Source organism: Aspergillus ochraceoroseus (genome assembly GCF_002846915.1).
Source record: "Aspergillus ochraceoroseus IBT 24754 chromosome Unknown P175scaffold_1, whole genome shotgun sequence".
Classification (NCBI taxonomy): domain Eukaryota; kingdom Fungi; phylum Ascomycota; class Eurotiomycetes; order Eurotiales; family Aspergillaceae; genus Aspergillus; species Aspergillus ochraceoroseus.
Window position 1 is genome coordinate 1,313,530 of NW_024468476.1, and position 25,362 is coordinate 1,338,891.

The 25,362-nt window shown below is 50.0% G+C and overlaps 9 protein-coding genes across 9 annotated transcripts; 6 read left to right on the plus strand and 3 right to left on the minus strand.

The window, feature by feature from the left end:
• Positions 1–577: 577 nt before the first annotated feature.
• On the plus strand, positions 578–2,083 carry P175DRAFT_0489257 (histidine phosphatase family protein; the record flags this gene model as incomplete). The annotated part of the gene is made up of 2 exons (XM_040895726.1): positions 578–633; positions 718–2,083. The coding sequence occupies 2 exons, from the start codon at positions 578–580 to the stop codon at positions 2,081–2,083; spliced, it is 1,422 nt and encodes a 473-aa protein (XP_040755492.1).
• A 1,081-nt stretch (positions 2,084–3,164) lies between these two features.
• P175DRAFT_0497217 (uncharacterized protein) lies at positions 3,165–4,254 on the plus strand. Its single transcript, XM_040896228.1, has one exon. The coding sequence runs from the start codon at positions 3,277–3,279 to the stop codon at positions 4,120–4,122; it is 846 nt and encodes a 281-aa protein (XP_040755493.1). The 5' UTR covers positions 3,165–3,276; the 3' UTR covers positions 4,123–4,254.
• On the minus strand, positions 4,076–4,855 carry P175DRAFT_0497218 (uncharacterized protein). The gene is made up of 3 exons (XM_040896229.1): positions 4,637–4,855; positions 4,436–4,500; positions 4,076–4,380 (listed from the first exon to the last, which is right to left on the minus strand). Exons 1-3 carry the CDS (start codon positions 4,774–4,776, stop codon positions 4,319–4,321), a joined length of 267 nt encoding a protein of 88 aa, XP_040755494.1. The 5' UTR covers positions 4,777–4,855; the 3' UTR covers positions 4,076–4,318.
• Positions 4,856–5,715: 860 nt separating this feature from the next.
• On the minus strand, positions 5,716–8,965 carry P175DRAFT_0489259 (putative GPI-anchored cell surface glycoprotein; the record flags this gene model as incomplete). The annotated part of the gene is made up of 5 exons (XM_040895727.1): positions 5,716–8,385; positions 8,444–8,511; positions 8,617–8,637; positions 8,730–8,837; positions 8,959–8,965. 5 exons carry the CDS (start codon positions 8,963–8,965, stop codon positions 5,716–5,718), a joined length of 2,874 nt encoding a protein of 957 aa, XP_040755495.1.
• Positions 8,966–9,401: 436 nt separating this feature from the next.
• P175DRAFT_0497220 (putative oligosaccharyltransferase subunit ribophorin II) lies at positions 9,402–10,680 on the plus strand. The gene is made up of 4 exons (XM_040896230.1): positions 9,402–9,624; positions 9,711–9,909; positions 9,969–10,253; positions 10,310–10,680. The coding sequence occupies exons 1-4, from the start codon at positions 9,479–9,481 to the stop codon at positions 10,547–10,549; spliced, it is 870 nt and encodes a 289-aa protein (XP_040755496.1). The 5' UTR covers positions 9,402–9,478; the 3' UTR covers positions 10,550–10,680.
• A 1,728-nt stretch (positions 10,681–12,408) lies between these two features.
• Positions 12,409–14,281, minus strand: P175DRAFT_019936 (putative short chain dehydrogenase). The gene is made up of 4 exons (XM_040892568.1): positions 13,749–14,281; positions 13,336–13,674; positions 12,646–13,169; positions 12,409–12,449 (listed from the first exon to the last, which is right to left on the minus strand). Exons 1-3 carry the CDS (start codon positions 13,962–13,964, stop codon positions 12,858–12,860), a joined length of 867 nt encoding a protein of 288 aa, XP_040755497.1. The 5' UTR covers positions 13,965–14,281; the 3' UTR covers positions 12,409–12,449; positions 12,646–12,857.
• Positions 14,282–16,199: 1,918 nt separating this feature from the next.
• Positions 16,200–17,223, plus strand: P175DRAFT_0497222 (uncharacterized protein). Its single transcript, XM_040896231.1, has one exon. It carries the CDS (start codon positions 16,267–16,269, stop codon positions 17,098–17,100), a length of 834 nt encoding a protein of 277 aa, XP_040755498.1. The 5' UTR covers positions 16,200–16,266; the 3' UTR covers positions 17,101–17,223.
• A 599-nt stretch (positions 17,224–17,822) lies between these two features.
• Positions 17,823–20,361, plus strand: P175DRAFT_0469766 (lysophospholipase family protein). The gene is made up of 3 exons (XM_040895015.1): positions 17,823–18,236; positions 18,300–18,969; positions 19,037–20,361. The coding sequence occupies exons 1-3, from the start codon at positions 18,191–18,193 to the stop codon at positions 20,232–20,234; spliced, it is 1,914 nt and encodes a 637-aa protein (XP_040755499.1). The 5' UTR covers positions 17,823–18,190; the 3' UTR covers positions 20,235–20,361.
• A 253-nt stretch (positions 20,362–20,614) lies between these two features.
• Positions 20,615–25,273, plus strand: P175DRAFT_0497224 (uncharacterized protein). The gene is made up of 2 exons (XM_040896232.1): positions 20,615–24,642; positions 24,699–25,273. Exons 1-2 carry the CDS (start codon positions 20,891–20,893, stop codon positions 25,243–25,245), a joined length of 4,299 nt encoding a protein of 1,432 aa, XP_040755500.1. The 5' UTR covers positions 20,615–20,890; the 3' UTR covers positions 25,246–25,273.
• Positions 25,274–25,362: the final 89 nt, after the last annotated feature.

Genomic DNA, 25,362 nt, shown 5'->3' on the forward strand with positions numbered 1-25,362 from the left:
ATTCCATTACTGTCATGGATGCTTCATTCTGTGTATATATATGTGTTACATTTGTCTTAAAATTCTCCTAGTTGGGTGACGTGCAGTAGGAGAGCTTCCCTTAATGTTCCAGATTCTTAACCACGGTACAGAGTAAGATGAGTTCGTATTCTTATTCTGGTTGTAGAGTTATCTCTACTATATAGTTAGATATAGTATGATTCTGATTCTTCGAACATGCCATCAATACCTTTGGATGTCTGGTATTTTATGAAATACGTAACTTATCGGTACAGCATATAAGGCCTGAGGCAACCAACCATGAACGTGGCCGCTGCCCACGTGCCCTCCCAACGCACCAATCACCGCTCATCCCTTTCTATAAGCAAGGTTGCTCCTTTTTCTCTCCGTTAGACTTGTCTACTAAGGTATCAATCAACTACTGAACTAGCTGGGCCGGCCTGCTTCCATTCAGCATGAGACCGCGAGAATAATGAAGAGCTTACCTGCGCTATATAACGAGGGTTGCCCCGGCCGGGAGCTACGTGGGAAGCGCTCCTCTCTTGGGCAGCGAAGAATTGTTGTGATTGTGGGCATGATGATGATGATGGGTTTCCTTACAGGGTTTTTGTCTTTTTCGCTACTGTTGTCGAGGTGAGTATTTCTTTCTTTCTTTCTTTCTTTCTTTCTTATTTTGCCTGCCTTGGGAGTACGTTGTTTGGTACTGATCTTGTGTAGCGCGACAGCAAGGGTTGCAGCCCCAGCCTCGTCATCCGGACACAGATCGTCCTGTGATTCAGTTCAAGACGGGTATCAGTGCTTTTCCCAGATCTCGCATATATGGGGCCAGTACTCGCCCTTTTTCTCTCTACAGGAGACGTCTGAGATCTCCCAGGCGGTGCCGCACGGCTGTGAAGTTACCTTTGTGCAGCTGCTTTCTCGCCATGGAGCGCGCTACCCGACTAGCTCCAAGTCGAAGACTTATAAGAAGCTGATTGCCGCGATTCAGCGCAATGCCACCTCGTTCTCTGGGAAGTATGCGTTCTTGGAGACCTACAACTACACCCTGGGTGCAGATAACTTGACCGCCTTTGGAGAGGACCAGATGGTGAACTCGGGCAAGAAGTTCTACCACCGGTATGAGAAGCTGGCGAAGAACGTGATTCCGTTTATTCGGTCGTCTGGGGAGGCCCGGGTGGTGGCCTCTGCCGAAAAGTTCATTGAGGGCTTCGAAGCTAAGAAGGAAAAGGATCATCACGTCAAGGCACCCCAGGCTTCTCCGGTGGTGAATGTGATCATCCCCGAGGGCGCTCAGTATAACAATACGCTTGATCATAGTACCTGCACTGCCTTTGAGGAGAGTGGGCTCGCCGATGAGATCAAGGCGAACTTTACGGCCCTGGTTACCCCGTCAATCCGGAAACGATTGGAAAAGGATCTCGCGGGCGTGGAACTGACCGACAAGAATATTATCCACCTCATGGACATGTGCAGCTTTGATACCGTTGCGTTGACAGCCGACGGAAGCGAGCTGTCGCCGTTCTGCCACCTCTTCACCAGAAGCGAATGGGCGCAATATGACTACTTGCAGTCGCTCTCCAAGTACTATGGCTATGGTGCTGGTAACCCGCTTGGACCGGCGCAGGGAATCGGATTCACCAACGAGCTGATTGCCCGTTTAACCGAGTCCCCTGTCCACGACCACACTAGCACCAACTCCACGCTGGACTCGGACTCGACGACCTTCCCGCTCAACGCTACGCTCTACGCCGATTTCTCGCACGACAACGGTATGACCTCGATTTTCTTTGCGATGGGGTTGTACAACGGCACCGAGCCTCTTTCTCAAACCAGTGCGGAGACTGTCGCGCAGATGGATGGCTACTCTGCCGCCTGGACGGTCCCGTTTGCCGCAAGATCCTACGTTGAGAAGTTGCAGTGCCGCGGAACCAAGGAGCCTCTTGTCCGGGTACTGGTGAATGACCGTGTGGTGCCTTTGCATGGCTGCGCAGTTGACCGACTGGGTCGTTGCAAGCTGGATGATTTCATCGAGGGATTGAGCTTTGCCAGGTCTGGAGGAAACTGGGCAGAGTGTTTTGCATAGGCAATTCCTTTTGTTTCTTTTTCTTTCTTTCTTTCTTTCTTTTTTTTTTTGAATAGATTGCATCAACTTATAACCTGATTCCACTGCAGTGTCTTTATTTCCGCACAGCAGCAGCAACAGTATCTAGGCAGTAGTAGGAGTAGTAATAGGGTACTTATCTCTCTTGGCAGGTTTGCATGATTCACTTTAAGTACACGATGTGAATATCCATGTGTTGTGGTGTTTATCAGATTTCTCTGATCAACCTCAGAGCAGGCAGGCAGGTAGCCAAACCTCTACCTCTACTCCTTCTTCACTTTTCTTTCCTCACACAACCCCCTCCCTCCTCCTCCCCCCCCTTTTCTCTTACCAATTGCCCCCTCACATTTCCCCTCTTGAGCGCACCCACGAACCTAAGAAATGACAAGAATACTCTAGCCAGATAGACCATGGAATCCACATCTGAAATGGCCTCTGTCCCAATCGCGCCCTTCCCCTCCAACCGAAACACCAGTGCCAACACCGATCCAGATCCAGATCCAAAATCAAATTCAAGTCCAGCCCCAGCTCAAGCTCAAGCTCAAGCTCAAGATCCAATCCCAACCCCAAGCGCTACCGCATCTCCACCATCCAACTTGACTCGCCCAAAGCACAGCCAGAGCCAGAAACCCAGGTCTCAATATCCACCCTGGAAACCTGTGCTGATTCTCATCACTCCGTCGTCGGATATCCTTGGTCTCTGGGCGCGATACAGGTCTATTCTCTTGAAACTCCACCGTGACTGCCACATCATGTACGCTTGGGATGTGGATTCCTTGAACGCTTTGATTGAGTTGTATGAGGATGATATTGCCGGGGTTGTGGTTACCGATGCGGGCATCATGCAGGGCGGGCAGTGTGAGGTGCTTTCGAAGAGGTTGGCTGAATTGGTGAGGGCTGGGTGTTGTTGTTCTTCTTCTTCTCTTTCTGAGGGGTTAGGGTTGAAAGATGAGAAGGGGGAGGAGAAGAGGAAAGAAAAAGAAGAAGAAGAAGAAGAAGAAGAAGAACACAGTCACTGGACCGTCCTCTTTGCATTTGATTTCCCTGCTGGAGCTGCACACCAGCCGCTTCGGTTTGCGCAGTACATGACTGATGTATTCGCGCTCCAGTGGAAGATTTCAGGCATGACGGTGGGAAAAGCCAGGCTTCGGCTTCGGCGAAGGACGTTGAGAAAGATGGGCCCCGGGCCGTTTCTAAAGGAGAGGTATGCGGTTCGTGCTGTGGTCTTGGGCATGGTGAAGCTTGCGGATAAGGTTTTGGTGGTGAGGCGGGGAGAGGAGGATCTGAAGATTGGGGCTGATGGCGGTGGTTGTGGCTTTGGTTCTGATTCTGGTTCTGGAGTCGGCCTTGATCGTGATTATGATCGTGATCGTGATCGATATGGTTGTGGCTGTGGTGCCGAGTGCTTTTGTGATCTTGGCTCTGACTCGGATTTGGATGCGGATACTTGGTTTACTGGGCGTTGGGTTAGTGGGGATTTTACAACTGAGAGAACACCGGAGAGGCCTGCGGAGTTGGAGGTGGTCGATGAGAAAGCCGGCGAGCATGGGATTGGGGGAGGGCAGGAGTGTGAATGGGCAGATGACGAATGGACCTCAAGCGATACCTCTACGGAGTCTGAGGAGGAGTGGAAGGGAAGTCAGCGTGAGTCCGGTGATGGGGGTGATGACTCTTCTCTTCAAGGCCCTACGGATTTCCCTCTTTCTGCTCTAACGAGGTTGCCTTATCGCGGAGGATACGCCCTTGATCAAATGACCGAAGACGGCTCCGACTGGGTCCCATCCGACGACGAAGGTACCGAAGCCGACAAGCGTATCGCGGACTGTCCTGTTGCGATCCACGAAGTCAAGACCTGGAGAGAGCAAGACGGCGAGGAAGTCATGGTGCGCGGGTACGTTGGCTTTGTTGGCCATGTGGAGGATACCAGGTCCATGGCATCTCTGATACTAGGGATGTGTGCGGTAGGAGTGCGCGATGAGTCTCCAGCAGAGATGGAAATGGACTATGATATGGACTCTTGAGCAATACCCCAGACATCAGCCGAGGACCTGGCGCGTATCCTCGGATTCATCGATGGGTGTCTCGCGAACAACAAGGCTTGGACAATAGCACGCCTAGGTGCACAACCAATAATGACAAATGATGATAAGATACTACCTTAATATACTCCGTACAGAATTTTAAAACCCTTTTCACAGCCAAGCAAAACCAGTAAGATCACTTCGTATCCTGGTCGGATTTCACATCCCCCAGCCGCTTCTGCTTCTGATTCCCATACGCTGCAACCTACACATCAATAAAGGAGAACTAGCCCAAGCCACGAAAAGAACTTACTCCTCTCAAAAAGAACATAAGAAGTATACATAAAAACAGGCAATGCCACAATCACCGAGATCCATCTAAAGAATACTTAGCATTGTCATTACGCGTAGTAGAGCAAATACAAGCCCCCCCCCCCCCTCCCCTTTTTTTGTTAAAAAAAAAAAACTAACTAAATCAGAAAGAAAGAAAGAAAGAAAGAAGCAAAAAACATACCGCCTCGCAGCAACTTTATATTCCTTTGTTTGCCGGATATCGGTTCCTGGCTGCTGTTGCAGCTGCTGTTGTCGTCGTCGTCGAGGTGCAAGGTGGATTTGCGGATTCGTAACGACGCGAGGTTTTCTTAATTCAGGCATTTCTTTCTTTCCTTTCTTTCCTTTCCTTTCTTTAATATGTATGTATGTTGTTATAAGCAGGCAAGTAAGCAAGGTAATTCAAAGGTTAATTCAAGTATGGGAAGGTCTTTTCTGGGATCCTTTGGCGTTGCGTGCTGGTCACGTGGTGGGTTTGGCGGAAACAGTACTATACCCTAACCTAACCCTATGTATGTGTATTTCGGAATATATAGAACTATATATATATAACTATATATATATCATTTGGAAACATCCATCTCTGCTGGTTTGGGAATGGTTACGGAGTACAGCGCACCGGTTAACTAGCAAGGCTGGAAAATCCACATCAATCAATCTGTACTTAGCTAAGGTAAACGTACGTACAAGTCTGGATTGAATAACCCCATCCATCCGATCCGCTCCATGGGGATTTCGGTGCCTGACTGACTGACTGACTGACTGACTGACAGACAGACACATTCAAGAAATAGGTAGCGGAAAAGTAAACAAAGCAAGCACAGTCAGGATGATTACAGGAAGAGGAAGCAAAGGAAGTATAGGCCTCTGTTCTGCAAGAGAATACATTCGCGTCCCAGGAGATACTTGGCAGGACAAGATTAGCCGAAAAGAAAGTAGCTCGATTGTTGGAGGTTCGCTGAATGATGGGCAATCTGTCCGAAGCGAGAAAAACAAAACAAAAAAAAAGAAATAGTTATACCCTAGTAATATAATAAAGCAACACATATTGGAATGGAATGGAATGGAATGGAATCACCATTAAATATTAGAACGCTCAGTAAAAACAGAAAAGTGGAAAGTGCCGCAACATCGCTATGCTTGAATCATCCGATATTCATCCGTGCGACTCCATGATACCATGATACCATGAATGATCTGAAATATAAGAAAGCAAAGTATACGAGATTTTGGCTTTTGGGGATATCCGTGGGATAAGAAAGACTAGTCAATATTCATAGGGTTCACTGTTTGCCGAAGAGGGGATTCAACGGCAGCATGGCCAAGGGAAGTGGTCTTCTTTCTTGCGTGGGCTCGACGAGCCCTTTCGTCAGCGTGGCTCTGGAACCCGGCAATCAGTGCGGCGGCAGCACGTCGACGAGGACGTCCACCGGGGGTTTCGGTTGTGTATGTGTCGGCGGACCCTGGGACGTCTGGAGTCTCATTCTTGTGTTCAAGAGCTGCGGCCTGGGGGGTGGTCGGTGTACCAGCCGACTGATCGCCGTCCTCGTGGCTAATGGCGGAATGCTTCTGAGCCTTAGGCGGCCGGGGATTGGCGCTATCTGGTGTGTCGTCCTCGGCCTCTGAATGAGAGCGCTTTCTTGGTTGATCGGGGGTTACATCTGCATTGCTTGTCGTAGCGGCTACCGCACGGTTGGAGAAAGTGAGTTTGATTTTGAGAGTTTTGGGCTTCGCTGAAGTTGGAGAGTCCACAGGGCTAGGCGCTGCCGGCGGGGTTGATTCGCTGGTATTATGACGCCGGCGCTTAGGCTTTTTGATGCTGCCTGTAGATTCGGCAGTGTTGTTCGCAGTTGGAGTAGCCTCGGTGCGTCGTCGCTTGCGGGAAGGTGGATTGGAGCTCTTCGGAGCAGTGGCGTTATCAGAAGCCGGCGGATGGTTTGTGCTGTCATATTGGAAGATCAATGCTTCAATCTCAGGAAGAGACATAAACCTGTGGACTGCAATCCCCCTCTGTTGGGCTGCTTCTCGAGCCTTGATCTTGGCCCTTTCCTGGTAAATGTCTTCGTACAAAAATGGACCCGGGAGCTCTCGTGGGATGTTCCGCTCCCCAATGAGCGGGGGGAATCCAAATATACGGTCCTTTTCCAGCTGATCCCTGGATTTCATCCGCAAGGGAGGCAGGGGGAGGTCTTTATCCCCATAGGTGTTATTGGGCCGATACCACTCAAACTCGGGCGGCACAATCACGTACTCCTCACCGAACTGGTTAACTCTGCCCGAATACATCCAACCGTCCTTGTCAGTCCAAGGGTCTGAAGCTTGAACAGGCTCCGAAACATATGGCTGGGTAGAGTTTTGTCTGGTTTCTGTGGGCACAATCTTTTCTTTGCTCAGCTGAGTGTTTTCTGCCTCCTGGTCGGATTGTTTCTTCTCAAACTCTTCGCGTAGCTCCTCAAACCACTTATCGGCCTCAGGAACGGGTGCAAACTCGGTAACCATCACGGCGGCGGCCAAATCATACATCTGCTTTGCAATGGCGGTCACATCTGGCTGCTGGGAAGGTTGTGCGGCCATCGTAAGGAGCTTTTGACCAGCTCTCTGTCGAGAGCGTGTTTTCGGTGCAGATCCGTTCTCTTGGGTCGCGGCCATTGCCTTCACAGACGCACCTCGAGTCCTGCGGAACCGCTGTTCGGACTCGAAAGACTCGAGAGCACGAATAGTGGGCTTGCGTGTGCGACCAGAGGTGCGTGCAGCTGCCGAGTTAGCCGTAGAAAAGCTGGTTGGGGAGGCTGGAGTGTCCATCTGGCCATCAAGGCCGTAGTTGTTGCGGTACATATCCGAGTCGTAGTCAAAATGAAAGTCGTCGCCATAGACATGGACGGGAGTCTCGACACTATTCGCGATTTCGTGCTCGTAGGAAATAGGCTCATCGTTTTGACCGACCACAGATTCAAGCGACTTGCGACCTAGAGTCAGGGTCACAGTGTTGCTAACCCGGGGTTTAGAACGCCGCGATCGTGAACGGCTTTTGTCGTTATTTTGGACTGCAACAGGTGTGCGAGTCTCTGTTCCCTTGGTTGAGACACTGGTATTCTGGCTGACATGGTCTTCGGTGCGAGCTTTATGAGTGCGACGACGTTTTGGCGTAGAATTGAGAGGAGTAGAAGGATGGGTTTGCGCGTCGGGAATGTCAGGTTTGGTTTCCCCATTGCGTTGCGCTTTCGAGGCCTTGATGGAATTTCCAGCCGGAGTGGGGTTTGCCTTAACATCGGCAACTGGGGTAGAACCATTTGCTTGTGCCTGGGCCGCATTTTTCGATTTACGGTCCCTTCGAGAGGCTGAGGTTTGAGATTGGGCAGTGCCCTTTTCTTGCTTTGCGGCCCCGTCAAGCAGAGCAGGCATCGACTTCCTAGTGCTGCGAACACGAGGTGTGGTAGCATCCGAAGTGGGAGCTTTCACATCTTGGGCGTTGTGATCCATTTCTGTGGAATCTTTTTTTGCAGATTGAGTCTTTCTCCTTGGCTGTGGCTTTTTTAGAAGGAATGAATGCAAAGTCGCCTGGGATTGCTCAGGACGAGCGACGAGCTTTGCTTTGGAAGGCGACAGTGTTACTACTTCGTCAACCGGGGCGTTTTCTTCTTTGAAATGCCCTCCGTTGGACTGTGCAGAAGAACCTTTTGCTGCTTGAGACGGCTCAGAGGCAGCCCTTCTCTCGGATGTTTCCGCAGGTTCTTCTGAAGGAAGCGCTTTGTCTTCAGGGTTGACACTCCGCCGTGTCTTCCGTCGTTTCACAGACGGTTGAGTTTCCTCAAAAGTAGAGGTAAGAGGAGTTGGAGGCAGGGAACAAGATGACTGTGACAGATTTGAACCGTTGAAATCCGGCTCGTGAGTAGTTCTGCGAGAAGCCCTAGATAAACTTCTTCGAGAATTTTTCTACAGAGAAATTAGCAGAGTAGCGAAAGACACAGGGTCAAAAGCAATATCAACTTACGGAAGTCAAGTCGGAAAGAGGAGCAGCGGGCAAGCCAAGTTCTCGAGTAACAGAAGCCCTGCCAGCCACTATGTTCTGTGTTAGTCCTCAATGCTGGTGAATGCATGGATGAATGGCGGAAACAATGCGGGGTTTAACAAGGAATGGAGCAAGGGCGCCCTATTTCTGCTTACTTTTCCCAGCTGTTTCTGGGTCTATAGAAATGGATCCTCTAGGTGTATTTTGTCCTTCCAGTGTATTGATTGTTCCACCGCAGGCCTTCGTATGGCCCAGAAATGGTTGATACCTGGTAGGGGAAGGGGGGGGTTGGCGGCTTGGAAGGTAGTTTCGCTTGGTTTTCTGCGCGAGTCTCTTGCGATCGAGATTATAGGTCCAGTGCGTTCAGGGTGTCCTGCTAGCGAGCAAATTGATTAGTGAATGAGCAACGTCAAGGTGTACGGACTGTTTCGGATACGGGGCAGGCGGCAACTCCTGGAAAGTAACCACTCCTCAAACAAACAACCACCAGCACTCACAAATCATTCGGATTTTTTATACACTGTAATGGTGACTGTGTCTAGGTGTTTAAAGCCACCAGGGCAGGTCAGAGTAGGTGTGAGCGACTAAATCACAGCGTGTCCCGTCGGTGAGGCGAAGGCGAGGAGTTCGAACGTCAGACAATTTTGCCGGCGCAAAAAGGCTCGCTGGGTTAGAGGAAACGCCGATCGGACATGGTGGAGCAATTTCAGATCGACTACCAGGTCGTTTGGAGATATTGGAGACAGTGTAGTTGGTGAAGAGAGACTGTAGTTTGGTCAAGAAACCAAAAGTCCTTGAGAAATAATGGGTGGCAGCCCGAACGACAGCAACAGGAAATTAGGGCTTGCGCAGGCGGGCGGAAGGTCACTGGATCCAAAAGCCCCAAAAGCCGCCGGGCGCTTATCTTAGCGCTTCCGCCGTCGACATACTTGTTATTAACCTGTCATTTCCTCCACGTCGCATCTCTTCAAATCGAGCAAAACAACTTCTGCTGGATTTTGCCTTTTTCCCCTCAGGATGCAGTGGTGGCAGACTGTTCTCCAGCTTTCGTTGCTGGCTTCTACTGCTATCCCTTCGGTTGCAGCAGCTTCTTGGGGATTTACAGATGCCACGGTGTCAGTTCAGACCAAGGGCGCTGGAGTTGCTGCTGGGTTGAAGGAAAAGTACTTTTTCTCCATTCTCTCCAGCTGTGATTCATTTATTATCTTCATAGGAGACTATCGTCGCTAACGGCTAATTACACTGATAGCATTGTCAGCAACAAGCCCCTCGCCAAGCCCGTCTCCCTCGGAAGTGCGGATACCCTCAAAGTCGCCCTCACAGTTCAAGAAGGCAAATCCGCACAGCGTGCGCATCAAGTGTTCCTTCTCCTTCAGGACCGAGAGTCTGGATTGGATATCTCCTACCCATTTAGTGTCAAGGATAGCGGCAAATCACGGGTTGAGTTGGTACGTCGCCCCTCAGGCTCAATTCGAGTCCACTGAAAGCAAGGCTGACACATCCCCAGGCCAGGAAAGACCTTCCTATCCAATTCCTTTCCGCATCGGAGCCCCTCGACGCTAGAATTTTGATTGGATCGTTTGGAAGCTCTCAGGCCTACAATGAAGCTGCATTCCAGCTGTCTCTGGCCCGGGCTCCGGACGAGCCCGTCCCCACTCTCGAAGTCTTGAGATACGGAAAGCTTCCTGAAATCCACCATGTTTTCAAGAATGATGCGCAAAGCCCACCTATTGTGATTACGCTCGCTTTCGTTGCAATGGTGCTGGCTACTCTCCCTGTTCTGGGTGGCGCGGTGAGTACCTTTTCTCTCTCATTTCCGGTTACATGGTCGGCTAACATGATGTCAAGTGGCTATTCCTCGGTGCGAACATTAATCACCTTCCTACTGCTCTCAAATCGGCCCCTGTCGCTCATGCCGTGTTCCTTGGCTCTCTGGTCGCGATCGAGGGGATCTTCTTCTTGTACTATACTTCCTGGACCTTGTTCCAGATCCTCCCTGCTGTTGCTGTGGTAAGCACCGTCGCGTTTATTAGCGGTAGCCGTGCCCTGGGCGAGGTTCAGGGCCGACGCCTTGCTGGCCTCCGGTAAACAAGCTGGTCCTACTGGGCCTCTGAGTGTACTTGGGAAGCTTCTTACTCTATTCGATCTTCCTCAGTGGTGCTCTATGTAGAAGTAAATTCTTTGTGAATTATAAAATTAAAAAATTTTTTTTTTGTTTGCAACGGCTCTGTAGTCGCAATAAATCCGGTACAATTGTTCTGCATCTGACGTCACACGCGCGCGGCAGTCCCATTTCGGCTAGCTTAATATCTGCCGTCAAAAGATCCTCCAAAAACACACTCCGCGACCACAAGTATCAGGAACTGAGTGATCGAATACATCGCAAAATGGGAACCACTGCCTCGAAACCAGCGCGATCCGCCGCCCAGGCCGTCTCGCGCCGTCAATACCCCAAACAACCTACCGTTCCGGCGCCCGCCACACAAGCGCAAAGCCCAGCAGCATCAACACCGTCCCCTGCGCCACCAAACCCCCGAGAACCAAAGCCTACTACTGCCTCGCCAGGGCGACAACAATACCGGTCTAGAGAACAAGCATCAACCGTCAAATCATCATGTATGTCTTGATCCGACCAACCAACCCCGTGCGGAAAAGAAACACAAGTGACAATCAAATCAATTACACACCCCGTCTTCTTGAAAACATGCTAGACACCTCCACTAATGTAATTCCCAAAAGCAATCGATCTCGACGGCCGCGATCCAGACTTCGCCGCCTCCCTCCGCTCCATCGGGCCCGTCACTCCTGTCCCGACATTCTCCCATTCCAGCACCTTCGGCCAACCACCCCCGCAATTAGCCGGGAAGACTGTGTTTCCGCCAGCGTCGAACCCGGCGTTACTGGTAGTTACGGCGCGGCAGCGAATAACAAAGGAAGCGGAGCAGGAGGTGGAAGCCGTGGGGCGGGGTAGTTTTGTAGGCCGGGAGTACTTGGATGCGTTTACGATTCGCCAGATTCTCTCGATGCGGGATAAGCAGGGGTTGGGGCCGGAGGAGATTGAGCGGGTGCTGCGGTTGAAGAGGGGGGTTGTGGGGAGGTTAGGGGGTAAGGGGGTGGTTTCTGAGGCGTCCTACTAGGTAGTAGGTGATTGTTTGTGTTATGTACTTGATATGGGATTTAGAAGGTATTAGGGATATATATGTATATGATTAGGGTTTATGACTGAGTGAATATGTGTATACCATATTAGAGGAAACTATAACGTTACCCTTTTATTATCTAGTAAAAGACCAAAAGCAGGGGCTTTCCTCAGGGTACAATGAAAATGCACCGCTTAGCATTTCTCAATGCCACATTGCAGTATTTCAAATCCAGAAGTGACAGTATATAAACCTTGAAAATGGATGACATGGGATGCTGGAACTGGGTATCCCGTATGTAGGAGGCCGGAAAGGGCAATCAATTCCTTTGCACTACCCTACTACCCTACTAGCCTACTAAACTACCTAATTCAAGGGTAAGTTTGTGGTTTGCCCACCACTAGGTACCCTAGGTAGGTGGTGGTGTGTAAATTTATTCTGGGTTGGTATAAGTAGAAAGAAACAAAGGCCAGAGAGGAAGTCTCTCCATGCTGTCCTGCGTGGAATAAATGTGTTTAAGATAGTATATACAGAGTATTATCTATCTTTTCTGGTGGCTCCGCCCTTGAATTAGACGACAAGCTCAGCTGTGGAGTTTGTGGATCCAAACTAGTCCGTACTTCGTGGTACTAACTATATGATTTCCCCAGATGAAGATGACTTTCTTGGCGTTGAGAGGCGAAGGCTCGTTCCATGGTCCGGAGGGGGAGGGGAATACTTCTTATCACCATGATTTCCCGCTGGAAATACTAGACAAGGCTGGTTGAAAAGAATTGAAAATGCAGACATGAGTGTTGGCTAATCGGAGAACGTGGGAATGGTGGGTACGCTGCAAACTGCAAACTGAGGTATGTAACCTTACTGCTCTAGTTTCTGTTACTGGTGGTTTCTTGATTATGCATTCATTATTTGTTTGACGAGAGAGAAAAACAAAGAGTAGGTAGGTGGTACATGATGCGAATGAAGTAAAGCTCTAATCAGCCTAATCGCAGAACATTTGCCTACACCTGTGACGCTAAAAACTATAACTGATGATTTCTTTGCCCCTCGAAAAAAAACAAAGCGAGGATTAGAGGGGATGATGAAGATAACAGGATTCGTGACAAGCCATGGAATCGGAATTGTGAACTTTCGCTTCCTAAGAACGCCATGCAGGAAAGCCCGGAAGATAAGCAGAGTCGAAAAGAAAAAAAGCCGGCTAGAATCGAGAACAAAGGCAAAAAAAAAAAAAAAAAAAAAAAGAGTCTGGAGAGGAACTACCAGGCGGCGTGGCCACCATCAATGCGCAGATCACTTCCAGTCATAAAGCTGCTAGCGTCGCTGAGAAGAAAAACGGCAGCACCACGGTACTCCTGAGGGGAGGACAAACGACCTAGCATGTTATGCTTAGGCCACTCCTCGCGGCGCTCGGGGAACTCGACGAACAGCTGCTCAACCATGGCAGTGACAATATAGCCAGGGGAAATGGTATTAACACGAATGTTGTACTGACCCCACTCGGAAGCAAGGTTGCGGGCGAGCTGGATCACGGCAGCCTTGCTAGCGTTGTAAGCAGGGCAGATAAGACCCTATAAGAAGAGAGAATGTTAGTCTACTTGGGATTGAAAGAACAGCGGCCAGTGATAGGGTAGGGTTAGTTGGCCCCCCAAGTACTAAGAGCAGGGTTTGAGTGACCCCGATATGCGCGGGGAAGGAGGGGAACAGGAAAAGATCCATGATAAAATGGGAACATACGCGATTGGCAATAGTGCCGCTCATGCTCGCAATCAACGCGATACTTCCTCCGTTTCCGAATCGAATCATCTGCTTGGCTACTGCCTGAGCGGTCATGAACACTCCAGTGACATTGACTTCAAACATTCTGTTCGCATCCTGGGCTGTGTATTCCAACGCGGGAGTCTCTTGCTGGATACCAGCGGCGGCAACAAGACCATCCATGCGGCCTTCCGCATTTGCGATGGCTTCAATGGTGTTGTGTAGAAGCTCAGTGTCACGAACATCAATGCGGCGGTACTGGAAATCGGTGCCAAACTCGTCCTTAGCACGCCTTTGGATTTCAAAAAAGTTAGGGGACTAAATAGAGTAGTTAGTACCAAGTCGTAGTAAAGGGGGATTTGAGCCGGAATTGTTCCCATTGGGGAACTTACCGGTTCCTCTAGGCGGTCCAGAGCATAAACACGAGCACCAGCTTCGAGGAGAGCCTCTGCCTGAGTCAAGCCAAGGCCACGAGCAGCACCGGAAACACAGATGACCTTTCCAGCCAGGCTGAATTCAGCCAGTCTGGACTTGGTTCCGACGCACAGGCCTTCCTGCTTGGAGACAGGGGCGACAGGCGTGGTGTTTGTTTCGATGGAGACAGACATTGCGAATTTGAGAGGATTTTCTTAGAAAGAGGAAGAGGGGGGAAGAGGGGGAAAGAGTAAAATAGCTGGGGCCTGAGGGGAGGGGGGAAGGGAGGTTGGGAGAACGGAAGAAAGCGAAGCCTTTATAGTTAGTACCTAGGTAGGTATATAGTAACACCCACCTGACCTGACAGTAACAAGAGGAATGACTCCGGAACTTCAAGTGACTGAGAAACTCAATTGGCAATGTCGAGAATGAATGAATCTCTGACGGAATCAACCAAGGGTCTTTATACTTATAGTTCGTGATGGCTCCCTGGTGCCCTACGGAGAGGGTGACAGTCATGAGAGCTCATGTGAGCAGAGAGAAAATGGGACAGCCGCGAGGGGAGGTGGATTCGGTCCAGACCTGGGGGGACTGAGACGGGGGTCTGGTCATTTGGCCGTTTTTCGTGGCAAAATCCTGTGGCTTGTACCTTGTAAATAAATACTATCCTGACACATCAAATCATACCTTGTAAGAGGTTGTATAACTACCTTACCAGTGAAAGACAGAATCCTTGTGACCCTGGAAAGATTGGGTAATAGGAAGCATCGGAGTACCCCAGTGAAATCATAATGAATTCATTTACAATAGTGAGTGAATACCGTCCATACCGACTAAGATCGGGATAGAAATGAAAGGTAACTCCTAGTTACAGTGAGAGCATACCGCTCGTGTAAACCTGTATGCGAAATCAATATTGTGCGGAGAGCCTGAGAAAGCGCCTGGGGATAACCCCGGTGGAGGACTCGGGTTGCTTCATTGGGAAATCCGGGGTTAGGTGGGAGGGAAACATGAGAATATGCCTGGCTGGGCTGTTCTGGAAGCCATTCAGTAGAGATATTGCTTATTATTATTGGTTTCTCCGGTTGTATTTGGATTTTCTACTACCTAGGTACCATCGCCCATCCATAATAACGGAGCATGCAGCTCAACATAGGTATACTAGTTGCTCCCATTTCGGCAGTCCGTGCCCAGTCCTCCAGGTAACTCCCTACTATGTATGCTTGGTCCAATTGCCAAACAACAATATGGATTACGGAGTACTACTTTTGGCAACTTGAGTCTCTTCTCCTGTTGATCCCGAATGGTAACCCCTCTGGGGCCTTTCTTTCCGTACAGCTGCTTTTCCTCTCTAATTGACTGGAAATCTGACGATTGTCAATCATACCATCCAAGTTTCCACCTCTTGCCCTTACCGCCGGGTGCGATCAGGTCTGTCTCTTTCCTCATCTTCCTTGACCTCTAGTTACAGATTCGAAATAAGCAGCTAGTGGCACACCAGGAAGCTATCCATGTCACTAGAACGCTTACATCTGGTTTCATCCAGTTCATTCGGTCTATTGTCGGTCTGTACGGACCCTGATTCGGGAATTCCCCTATTTAGCTTTCCATCGTTGTATCTAGTATCGAAAATGTAAACGACTAACCCCACACTTTATAAGCTAGAAGATACTTTTCGAAGTGGAAATTGTAAAAGAGCATAGCCATTATATACTTGTGTGTATACCGTTCCACTCGACTTGATACCCTCGGGCCCTAATGCATAACACTCCGAGCACCCCGCGGAAATTTCCAGTACTGATCATCCATTCTCAGCATTCAGCTATCTTTGGGTCTTCATTAACGAGATATGGGAGATATGGGCTATATTTGTACATTATTACTTCTGCTAACAACGGCATTTAAAATCTGGAATTAATACTTTAGTAGTACATTAGTATTCATTGGCAAGTTGCCACTTTCTAGTTAAAGGTTGTTACAGTCCTGTCTGCCACAGGCTTCATCTTCATAGTGTCTAGATCCATTCACCCAGTCTTTCAGAGAGGAATATAACTGAAAACTAGAGACAATAACTCATCACTAGCCTTAAATCAAGTATGTATGCACTACGATATCTCAGTAAATACTGGGGCTAGCTGACTAGGAAATAAAAACAGTACAAAATCTCAAAATATGACCGAGTGGATGCTGACTGCAGTCATTCCATGAGGGATCTCCTGCAAGGTCGCAGGCAGCGGTGCGGATTGTTTATTTCTTTCCGCTTGAATAATCTTCGAGATAAAAGTCTAAATCAGCTGAAAAAAGCCTATCTGAGTCTTAACTTCTTAAGGTAAGGAAATGATCCTCGTCTCTGCCTAATTCTGCCTTTCCCAGCGCAGCCTAGCAATCTACTGTAAATCAGAAGTGGACTCTGTACTTGAGGGGTTTCCAAGTAGGACTTTTCAATATATTCTCTCTGAGATATATAAATATATATATATATTTAATAATTTAATGATGAACCACCCCTTTCTCCCCCCACAACCGCCCGCAAACGCTACCTGCAAAGTAATCGACTTCACAACATCCGACCCCCCCCTCCCAGCGTACAAAAACTGCCTGGCAGCCCTCATCGAGAACGCGCTCACCGAAGCAGAATGCAAAGAACTCCTGCGGATCGCCGAGGCAAGCACCATCGACCCGCTCGCCCCCAGCGCAAGCCCGAAATGGGACCGCGCCATGATCAACATGGGCGGCGGCAGACAAGCACTAGCCGTGGAGGAACGCAACTGCGGCCGGGTGATCCTCGACACTCCCGAGATCGCAGATAAACTACTGGCTCGGCTAAGGCCATTTCTCCGAGACCTGGACATGGAAAGACTCGAGGACCGGCGGTTTGTGACGGGGCCTGGCGGGAATCAGAAGGTGTTTCGTCTCACGCGGTTGAATGAGCGGTTGCGGTTTCTCAAGTATGTTGGCGGGGAGTACTTTCGGCCGCACTGGGATGGCATGTACAAGACGCCTGATGGGCGGGAGCGGTCGTATTTTACGCTGCACTTTTATTTGAATGCGGATGGGCAGCAGGATTGGAAGGAGTTGGTGCGGGCGAACACGGCGGAGAAACGGGGGGCCAAGGTTGAGAATCCTGATGCGGATGGTAAGTTGCTGGGTGGTGCGACGTCGTTTCTATTGCCGTTTGTGAAGGAGGAGGAGGAGAGACATGTTCGGATTTTCCCCAAGGTGGGCTCTGTGCTTGTTTTTCAGCAGAGGGATTTGTTGCATGGTGGGGATTCGGTATTTCGGGGCACGAAGTATACGCTCAGGACAGACGTTATGTATGAGCAGGAGTGAGAGATCGGGGCTATCGATATGTTAATGAGTATATTTATTGTATTGATAACCCAGTTTCTATATATATATATATATATATATACACTGATCAAAGCTTGTTTCCTAGTCTAGAATGATCTTGAAAGGAGTTCACCAAGTATAGATTCAAACCACTCCTATACTATCCCATCCAGGCCAGTAATCTGTCAGCAGTGATTACGCAAACCAATACCTGGCCAGCTCGTAAATGATGATTCCTGTACTCCGTAGATCCAGCAGTATCTTGCCCTGAAGTGAGAATTATAACCATCTGTGGCTGCGTCCTATACGAATACGACAGTTGGGATTACTCCTGTCTTTCTTGGGTGATAAATATACAAAAAGAATATTTAAAAAGGTGACCTTCTAAACACTTAGTTATTATTTTCTCCCTGCCTGTATAATTTAGTACCTTACTAGTATCTAGATCTGGCCACGATCGAGTTCCTCTACCCGAGTCTACCGTCTAATACTGGAATAAGCCTCGGATACTCCTCCGTACTGGTCGCGTGTTAATCTGTCCTTTCACCCACTGGCTCAATATTGGATTCCTTCGGGTCTTTAGGCTACACTAGTAATTATTATTATTCTCGTTCTGTGGGGAACACCGTAAGCCCCGAAAAATGGCTGTTCGTTTAGCTGGATGCCAGGTTTTTTTTTTATGGATCTGTGAAGTCTGACTGCATAAATCCCACCAGCCACAACATCCCTCTCTGGCCTCAGCTACGGATATGCCGGATCCCGCCCTGCCTTGACAACAGCATGAATCGGACTTTTTGCTCCCGATTGCTGTACGCCAATCAAGACCCGTTGACCCATAGTTCTTGAATTTCAGCCACCAGCTGCGATCTTCATCTCTGGGAATTCTGGAGAACTTGGTTGGCTAAGCTCCGCTGGCATTGTGACTCGCTGCACAAAGGCCCCTGGTTTTAAATTGGGCTAATCTGCCTGTTGTCTCACGTTGCCTGCCTGCTCCAGAATTGAACAAAGGGCCCTTGATTTCCCCCGATTTGCGTTGGTGACGACCTCTTGCTATAATCGCGACAAGGCAGCTTTTTCGTCAGTCGTCAAAATGAAGGCTACAACTACTGTCCTTGCTCTGGCTGGATTGCTGTCCGGTATAACTCTACCCCACGATTGTTTCTGGGTTCGCTCATGCTGACAATCCATCTGTTTCGCAGGTGCAGGTGCAACCGCAATCCCTACCAGCGCCGACGTCGAGGTATCGTTGATTGAGCGTGCACTTCCCAATGCCCCGGATGGATACACCCCTCGTTCAGTCAGCTGCCCTGCCAACCGGCCTACAGTGCGTACGGCGTCATCACTCTCGCCCAACGAGACTTCCTGGTTAGAGACCCGACGCGCAAAAACCGAGTCGGCCTTGAAGGACTTTTTCGGACATGTCTCTATTCAGAATTTCGACGCGGTTAGCTATCTCAACCGGATCGCTACCAACACGTCAAACCTGCCCAATGTCGGAATCGCGGTCTCTGGGGGTGGATACCGGGCTTTGATGAATGGTGCTGGTGCTATTAAGGCGTTTGATAGCCGTACTGCGAACTCGACCAGCTCGGGTAAGCTGGGAGGGCTGCTACAATCTGCAACCTATCTGGCGGGTCTTAGTGGTGGTGGATGGCTTGTGGGTTCAATCTACGTTAATAACTTCACCACCATTTCGGCGCTGCAGACGACGGGCGATGGTGAGGTATGGCAATTCCAAAATTCCATTTTCGAAGGCCCGCATGATGGCAGTATACAGCTGCTCGATTCTACGAGTTACTACAAAGATATCTATGATGAGGTCCAAGGCAAGAAGGATGCCGGGTATGAGACTTCAATCACAGATTACTGGTAAGTCCTTCAGAGATGTTTGATGCTTTATCTCTCTTCTTGTGTCAACTGACCGTTTGCCTGCTAGGGGACGCGCCCTTTCCTATCAACTCATCAATGCTACTCACGGTGGTCCCAGCTATACTTGGTCGTCCATTGCGTTGACTGAGCAGTTCCAGCAAGGCAACATGCCAATGCCATTGCTGGTTGCCGATGGTCGGTACCCGGGAGAGCTTCTGATCGATGGCAATGCCACCGTCTACGAGTTCAACCCTTGGGAATTCGGCACGTTCGATCCCACGATCTATGGATTTGTGCCCTTGGAGTACTTGGGCTCTCGTTTTGTTGGAGGCTCTATCCCTTCGAATGAGAGCTGTGTGCGCGGCTTTGACAATGCCGGATACGTGATGGGCACGTCCTCTACGCTGTTTAACCAGTTTTTCCTGCAGATTAATAGCACTGATCTCCCTAGTTTCCTAACTCACGCATTGTCGGACATCCTTGCCAAGATCGACAAGGATGATGACGATATCGCTGTGTACTCGCCAAACCCCTTCTATCAATGGAGGAACGAGTCGTCGCCCTATGCGAGCCAGGCCGACCTTGATATTGTGGATGGCGGAGAGGACTTGCAGAATATCCCTCTTCACCCTTTGCTTCAGCCTGAACGTAAGCTCGATGTCATATTCGCCGTCGACTCCTCCGCAGATACCACATACAACTGGCCCAATGGCACTGCCCTCGTTGCTACCTATGAACGTAGCCTGAACTCTTCGGGCATCGCTAACGGCACCGAGTTCCCCGCCGTTCCGGACCAGAACACCTTCGTCAACTTGGGCTTGAACACACGACCCACCTTCTTCGGATGCAACAGCTCCAACACCTCCGCCCCATTGGTCGTCTATATCCCGAACTATCCGTACTCCTTTTTATCCAACTTTTCCACCTTCGACCCAAGCTACAAGGAGGCCCAACGAGACGACGCCATTATGAACGGATACAACGTTGCCACTATGGCTAACAGCACCAGGGACAGTGACTGGTCTGCCTGCGTGGGTTGTGCGATCCTCAGTCGCTCCTTCGACCGTACCAACACGCAAGTGCCTGACCTGTGCACTACGTGCTTCAACAGATACTGCTGGAATGGCACCACCAACAGCACAGATCCTTCAGGTTATGAGCCGAGCGAGGTCTTGGTGGAGAGTAAGAGTGCCGCGTCGGGTGTCTTCCCTGCTGTTCTGTCGACCGTAGTTGTGGCCAGTGTTACTATCTTCACGATGCTGTAAAGGACTGGCAAATACGCGATTACTGTATATATAGACGGGTTGTCTACTCTGTATGTTCGTCATAGATTTGAAGCGCTAGCCGAGTTTTACGGTGGATGCGATGCCACATTTTCAGGATCAATGCGCGAGAAACTGACTGGGACATGATGTTCATCCTTTTTCATTCAAAGTATAAATTTATGTGCATATTTGGTTTAGTTATTGCCCAGATGATGAACAAGAATACCCAAAAATCAGCCTAGTTGTGTAAATTATGCGTTGTTACTAGCCGTTGCCTGGGGGAACAAAGACACGTGATTTCCCAAACAAGCGCTGGCATCCACAAACTTTGGGAGGCACTACGGGCGGCCCGAATCTTCTTGGTGCAGCAAGTCAACGACAATAGACGCAGTATTTAAAGATTATCGACAATTCCTTCCGGCTTTTGCCCGCCCTCCCGGCCCTGCTTTCACCCAAGCCACTGCATATGAGGAAATCCGGATTACAGTTGCTCCTTGGTCATCGCGATAAGAGGCGCACAATGCGTGATTGCACAACCACGCCACCGACTTTTCCTTAACGACTGCCACTACCAACTACAGAGAGAGGAAGTATAGGAATAATATCCACGTTCCGGTTCTTTTGACGCGTGAATATCGAACTCCGACTCCGCCATCATGGCCCGAGCCGCGGTTATTCCACAATCCCCCCCAAAACGCGCCACGCGTGGCAGAGCGAAGGGATCAACCACGACGAAGGCTACAGGCAAGATGGTGGCGAAACCCGCGAAAACGGTTTCGGCTGCAGACACGGGGAAGAGAAATGCTCGAGCGGATCTCGCAACTACAAGTGAAGCTATGCATTCCGGGACGGAGGAAGAGACAGATGATGAATTGGATATGATCGATAGTAGGACGAAAGGGAAGACCTCGAGTTCAAAAGCAAAATCGTCGACATTCCCTACGACTAGCCGTGGTAGGAAAGGAACAGCCACAGATAGGGAAAGCGAGGGTGAGAATGACGAGGATGAACTTGCCCGATTGGATGTGCCCAAGAAGAAGGCTGGGCGGCCCAAAACCAAGCGCGAGGAAATGACGAAGCAGGAAACCACTGCCTCCAAGCCAAGAGGCCGGCCAAAGGGTACCACCACGAAGCCAGCTTCGGATGCAGATATTCTGAGGGAAAACACGCGGAGGAACGCTCGTGCGCAAGACACCAACGACTTTTCTTCATCTCAACAAGGACCGATGGAGGTTTTTGTCACGACAAATTCCATGTTGCGCGGGTTATCCAAGAAGAAAAAGGTCACTTTCCAAGATTTTTCGGACTCTGAGGAGGAGGATATCACCGAGCCTGCGCCCGCTGCTGGACGGAGAAAACGAGCCGCCGCCGCGAAAGATCAAGACGGACTCGGGGCTAAGCCTGTTCGCAAAGCTGCCCCAACATCGACGAGGGGTCGCAAACCTGCCGCGGGCAAGAAAGGAGCGAAGCCTCTATCACCTAAGAAAGCTACCCAGGTTGCCAAGGCCATCTCCTCGTATGCAAGCTCGGATGAAGAGGAAGATGAACTCAGTGGCGCGAAGGATCAGATTAAACTTGTCGTTCATTCACCCGAGAAACCTGCTCCCGCAAGTACTGGACTCGGATCTCCAGTAAGGAGGATCAATTTCACCCCGAGCAAACTTTCAACCAAGCTCGATGAGAATGGGGAACCGAATATTGCGCCCCCGAAGACGTTCGACTTCAGCGAGTCAGTTTTCATGTCTAGCCCTGCTCGTAGGCCTCCTCCGTCGCCTTTCCATTTCACGCTCAGGGAAACTCCGAAGCGAGGTGGAATCGCCGTTGGCGAAGATGCAAGACCACTAAGCCAACCCAATTTCACCCCAACGCAAACGTCACCACTAAGAACGTCTCCTAGGAAGGCAAACCTGGGTACCCCAGCACGGGGAGGCCTCTTCTGTGATAGTGGAGCTCCCTCTCAGCCGAATTTCACTCCCGGGCAACATTCTCCGCTTAAATCCTCACCTAAAAAGGGCATTTTCGGCGCGTCATTCTCGTCCCAGCAACCTGTGCAACAATCCTCGACTCCATTTAGGTCCAGCTTGCTGTTAAGCCCTGCTAAGAAGGTTGCTGCACCATTTAAAAGCTCATTGACCCGAATCCAATCTCCAACACCGGACAAACCCCCCGCCCATGCGGAGGATGAGGGTGATGGCCAGACGCCTGAGGAAACCGAACAGTTACCACTTAGAGTGCAGGATTTAGATGATGATGTGTCTCGTAATATATGCGACGGAGAGTCCTCGCCCGAGAAAGAATCCCAACCCCAGCCGATGGAGGAAGATTGGGAGGAAGAATTCGTATCCGAAAGTGGCCAGGCATCGAAAATATCAGATGGCGATATGTCACAAAGTGAGGAAGAGCGAAATGAGGAGGAACAGCTTGATGAGGATGATGAAATTTCTCTCCCTGCTTCGAACGCCCCTGCCCATGAAGACCGAAACACCGACCGTGAGATTGACGAGGCAATGGAGCGACTTGAGCAGGAGATCAGGGAAGAAGATGCAGATATGTTCTCAGACGATATTGGGAGTGAATGGGAATCCGACTATCAAGAGCACGACACGACACCATCAAAATCCAGGTATTTCGAGACCCCAAAAGAAGCTCACAGTGCCGACGGTCTCTGGTCGGACACTGAGCGGGAGCAGGACTGTGGGGCAGTCTCTCCAACCCAGGGAGAGTTGGGCCTCGAAGAGACTCAGCAATACACATACGATGCTCACCGACAGAGCTTCGTTATAGGACTCGAGGATGTCTTCACTGAGAAGTCCCCCAGCCCCGAATATGGCGTTCAGGTTGAGCATATCCCAGAAGTGGAAGATGTGACCCGGGATATTGATTCTCTCGACGCCAATGGCGACAACATGGCCGACTCACCACATAGACTCGACGATGAGGAAGATATTCTGATGGATGCCTACTACGACTTGGGTGACGATGAGCCCACGCTGGTCACTGAGATGGCCGCAAATCGTTTTATGGGTCCTCCTCCTGTCCAGCCATATGAAATTGAAGAACCTGAGAATACGCCATTCGTCAATTTCTTACTCACCCACTGGGTTCCTTCTCTGCCATGTGCCGATGAGTATCGCTCCTCTCGAGTGTCAGGCGCGGGCATCTTGCCCTCTTCTAATCCTGATCCCCTCAAACCTGTGCTTGCAATCCCCAATCATTTGGAGCCCTCTCCGGACCCCAGTATTGTATCTGACCAAGAAGCCGAGCCCCAGAAGGAGTCTAAATCATCCTCGTATCCAAGCAAAGGTCCAAGGTTTACTTTACTAGCTGAACAATTAAGCCAATGGAAAGCGAGCAGCCCCCAAAAAGATGAACCACGGCGTTCACGTCGCAGAGGGGTTTTCTCTCTTGCAGGGAGACCCAGTGAAGCAGAGAGTGCTGCTGGCCATGCTCGCAAATCTGAGATTTCACAAGATCTGTTTTCTCTGCCTGCCCAATCCATCCCTGCTGAGGAGAAAGACCATGAAGAGGAGCTGGAAATTCATGAAGATCATGATGAACAAGCCCCTATGGAGGAACAAAATCCAGAAGCCGAAAATATTCACAGGCAGCCTATGTCTGAGATACCTGGCGACGTAATTCCACCTGTACCTGAGTGGCACCAAGATGAGGCCACCGAGAACGGATTGCCGACAACAGCTAGCCCCGATGATGTTACCCAGCCTACTCTCGAATCATCTGAGGAAGAAAAGGAGAATGAAGAAGTTCGTCTTCCAGCCCCCGCTACTCCTATCAAGGCTCGAAAGCTTGAACCACAAACTTTTCATACCGTATCGAAGGTGCCTTTGAAACCAGAAGGTCAGATTTCGCCTTTGAAAATGCGTCGCAAGAGAGGCCGGTCGCTCTCAATCACTTCTCCAGTCCGCTCATCGCCTCGTCTGCACAAGCCCATTTTTCCTCCCCAAGATCAGCATGCTCTCCAAATTTCCCCTCGAAAGTCCGCCAGACTTCGGTCAGACTCAGTTCGACAAGGACAGGCGAAGGCGCGCACTGAACCCGCAGCTCCAATGGTTCAACGCGCCCCAAGCCCTTCCAAAACCCCTCGCCAAAAAGTCCCGGCTGCCGAACTGTGTTTGCGTGGCGCTGTTGTTTACGTTGATGTCCATACCACGGAGGGTGAGGATGCTAGCGGCATATTTGTCGAACTTTTGCAACAAATGGGTGCTAGATGTATCAAAAATTGGTCATGGAATCCGCATTCAAGCTTGTCGCCCGTGGATGGAGTAGATCCAAAAGAGAGCAAAGTGGGTATTACGCATGTCGTTTTCAAGGATGGGGGCGTCCGGACATTGGAAAAGGTCAGATACGCGGCAGGGCTTGTCAAGTGCGTTGGTGTTGGCTGGGTTCTTGAGTATGTATTATCCCGTCCCTGACTAGTATTCCAGAACTCTAACGCGTTGGTGGTAGCTGTGAACGCGAAAATAAATGGCTGGACGAGACGCCATATGCTGTTGATAGCTCAATCATTCCCCGTGGTGGTGCTAAGCGCCGCAAGAGCATGGAACCCCGAGCGTTGAGCAATGTCAATGGCACCCTCGTTAAAACCAGCATGGCGGGTTCATCTGCCCACAGCAGACGATCTGGGGCTGTGGAGAACTTCATGAGAGGCACGACACCCGCATCGCACGACGATGTAGTAACGCCTGAAAGGACTCGCAAAGATCAGGCGAGTCACAAAGAAGGCGATGAGAAGAAGTATTGGCAAACTCCCAGGACTCCTGCTTACGGGTTCAACCTAGACAGCATTGGCATGTCTCCCGCAACTCCTTTCTATCTCTCTCAACGGTCGAAACTTGTTCAACAAACCTGTCCTCCAAAAGAAACACGGCAGGGTCTATTTTCAAAGGTCGCGACGGATGAGGAACCGTCCCAGAAGCTCAAGGCAAGATTGGAGGCGGCCAGGCGAAAGAGCTTGGCTTTTAAACCTGCCATTGGTAGCCGTCTTATCGACTAAGTTTATTCTTTTTTTTTTTTTTTTTTTTGATGTCTTGTACTATGCATACATAGGATTTGGAGATTTTGTTGGCTCATATTTTTTTTGGCTTTATCGGTTGCCTTGATCATATACATA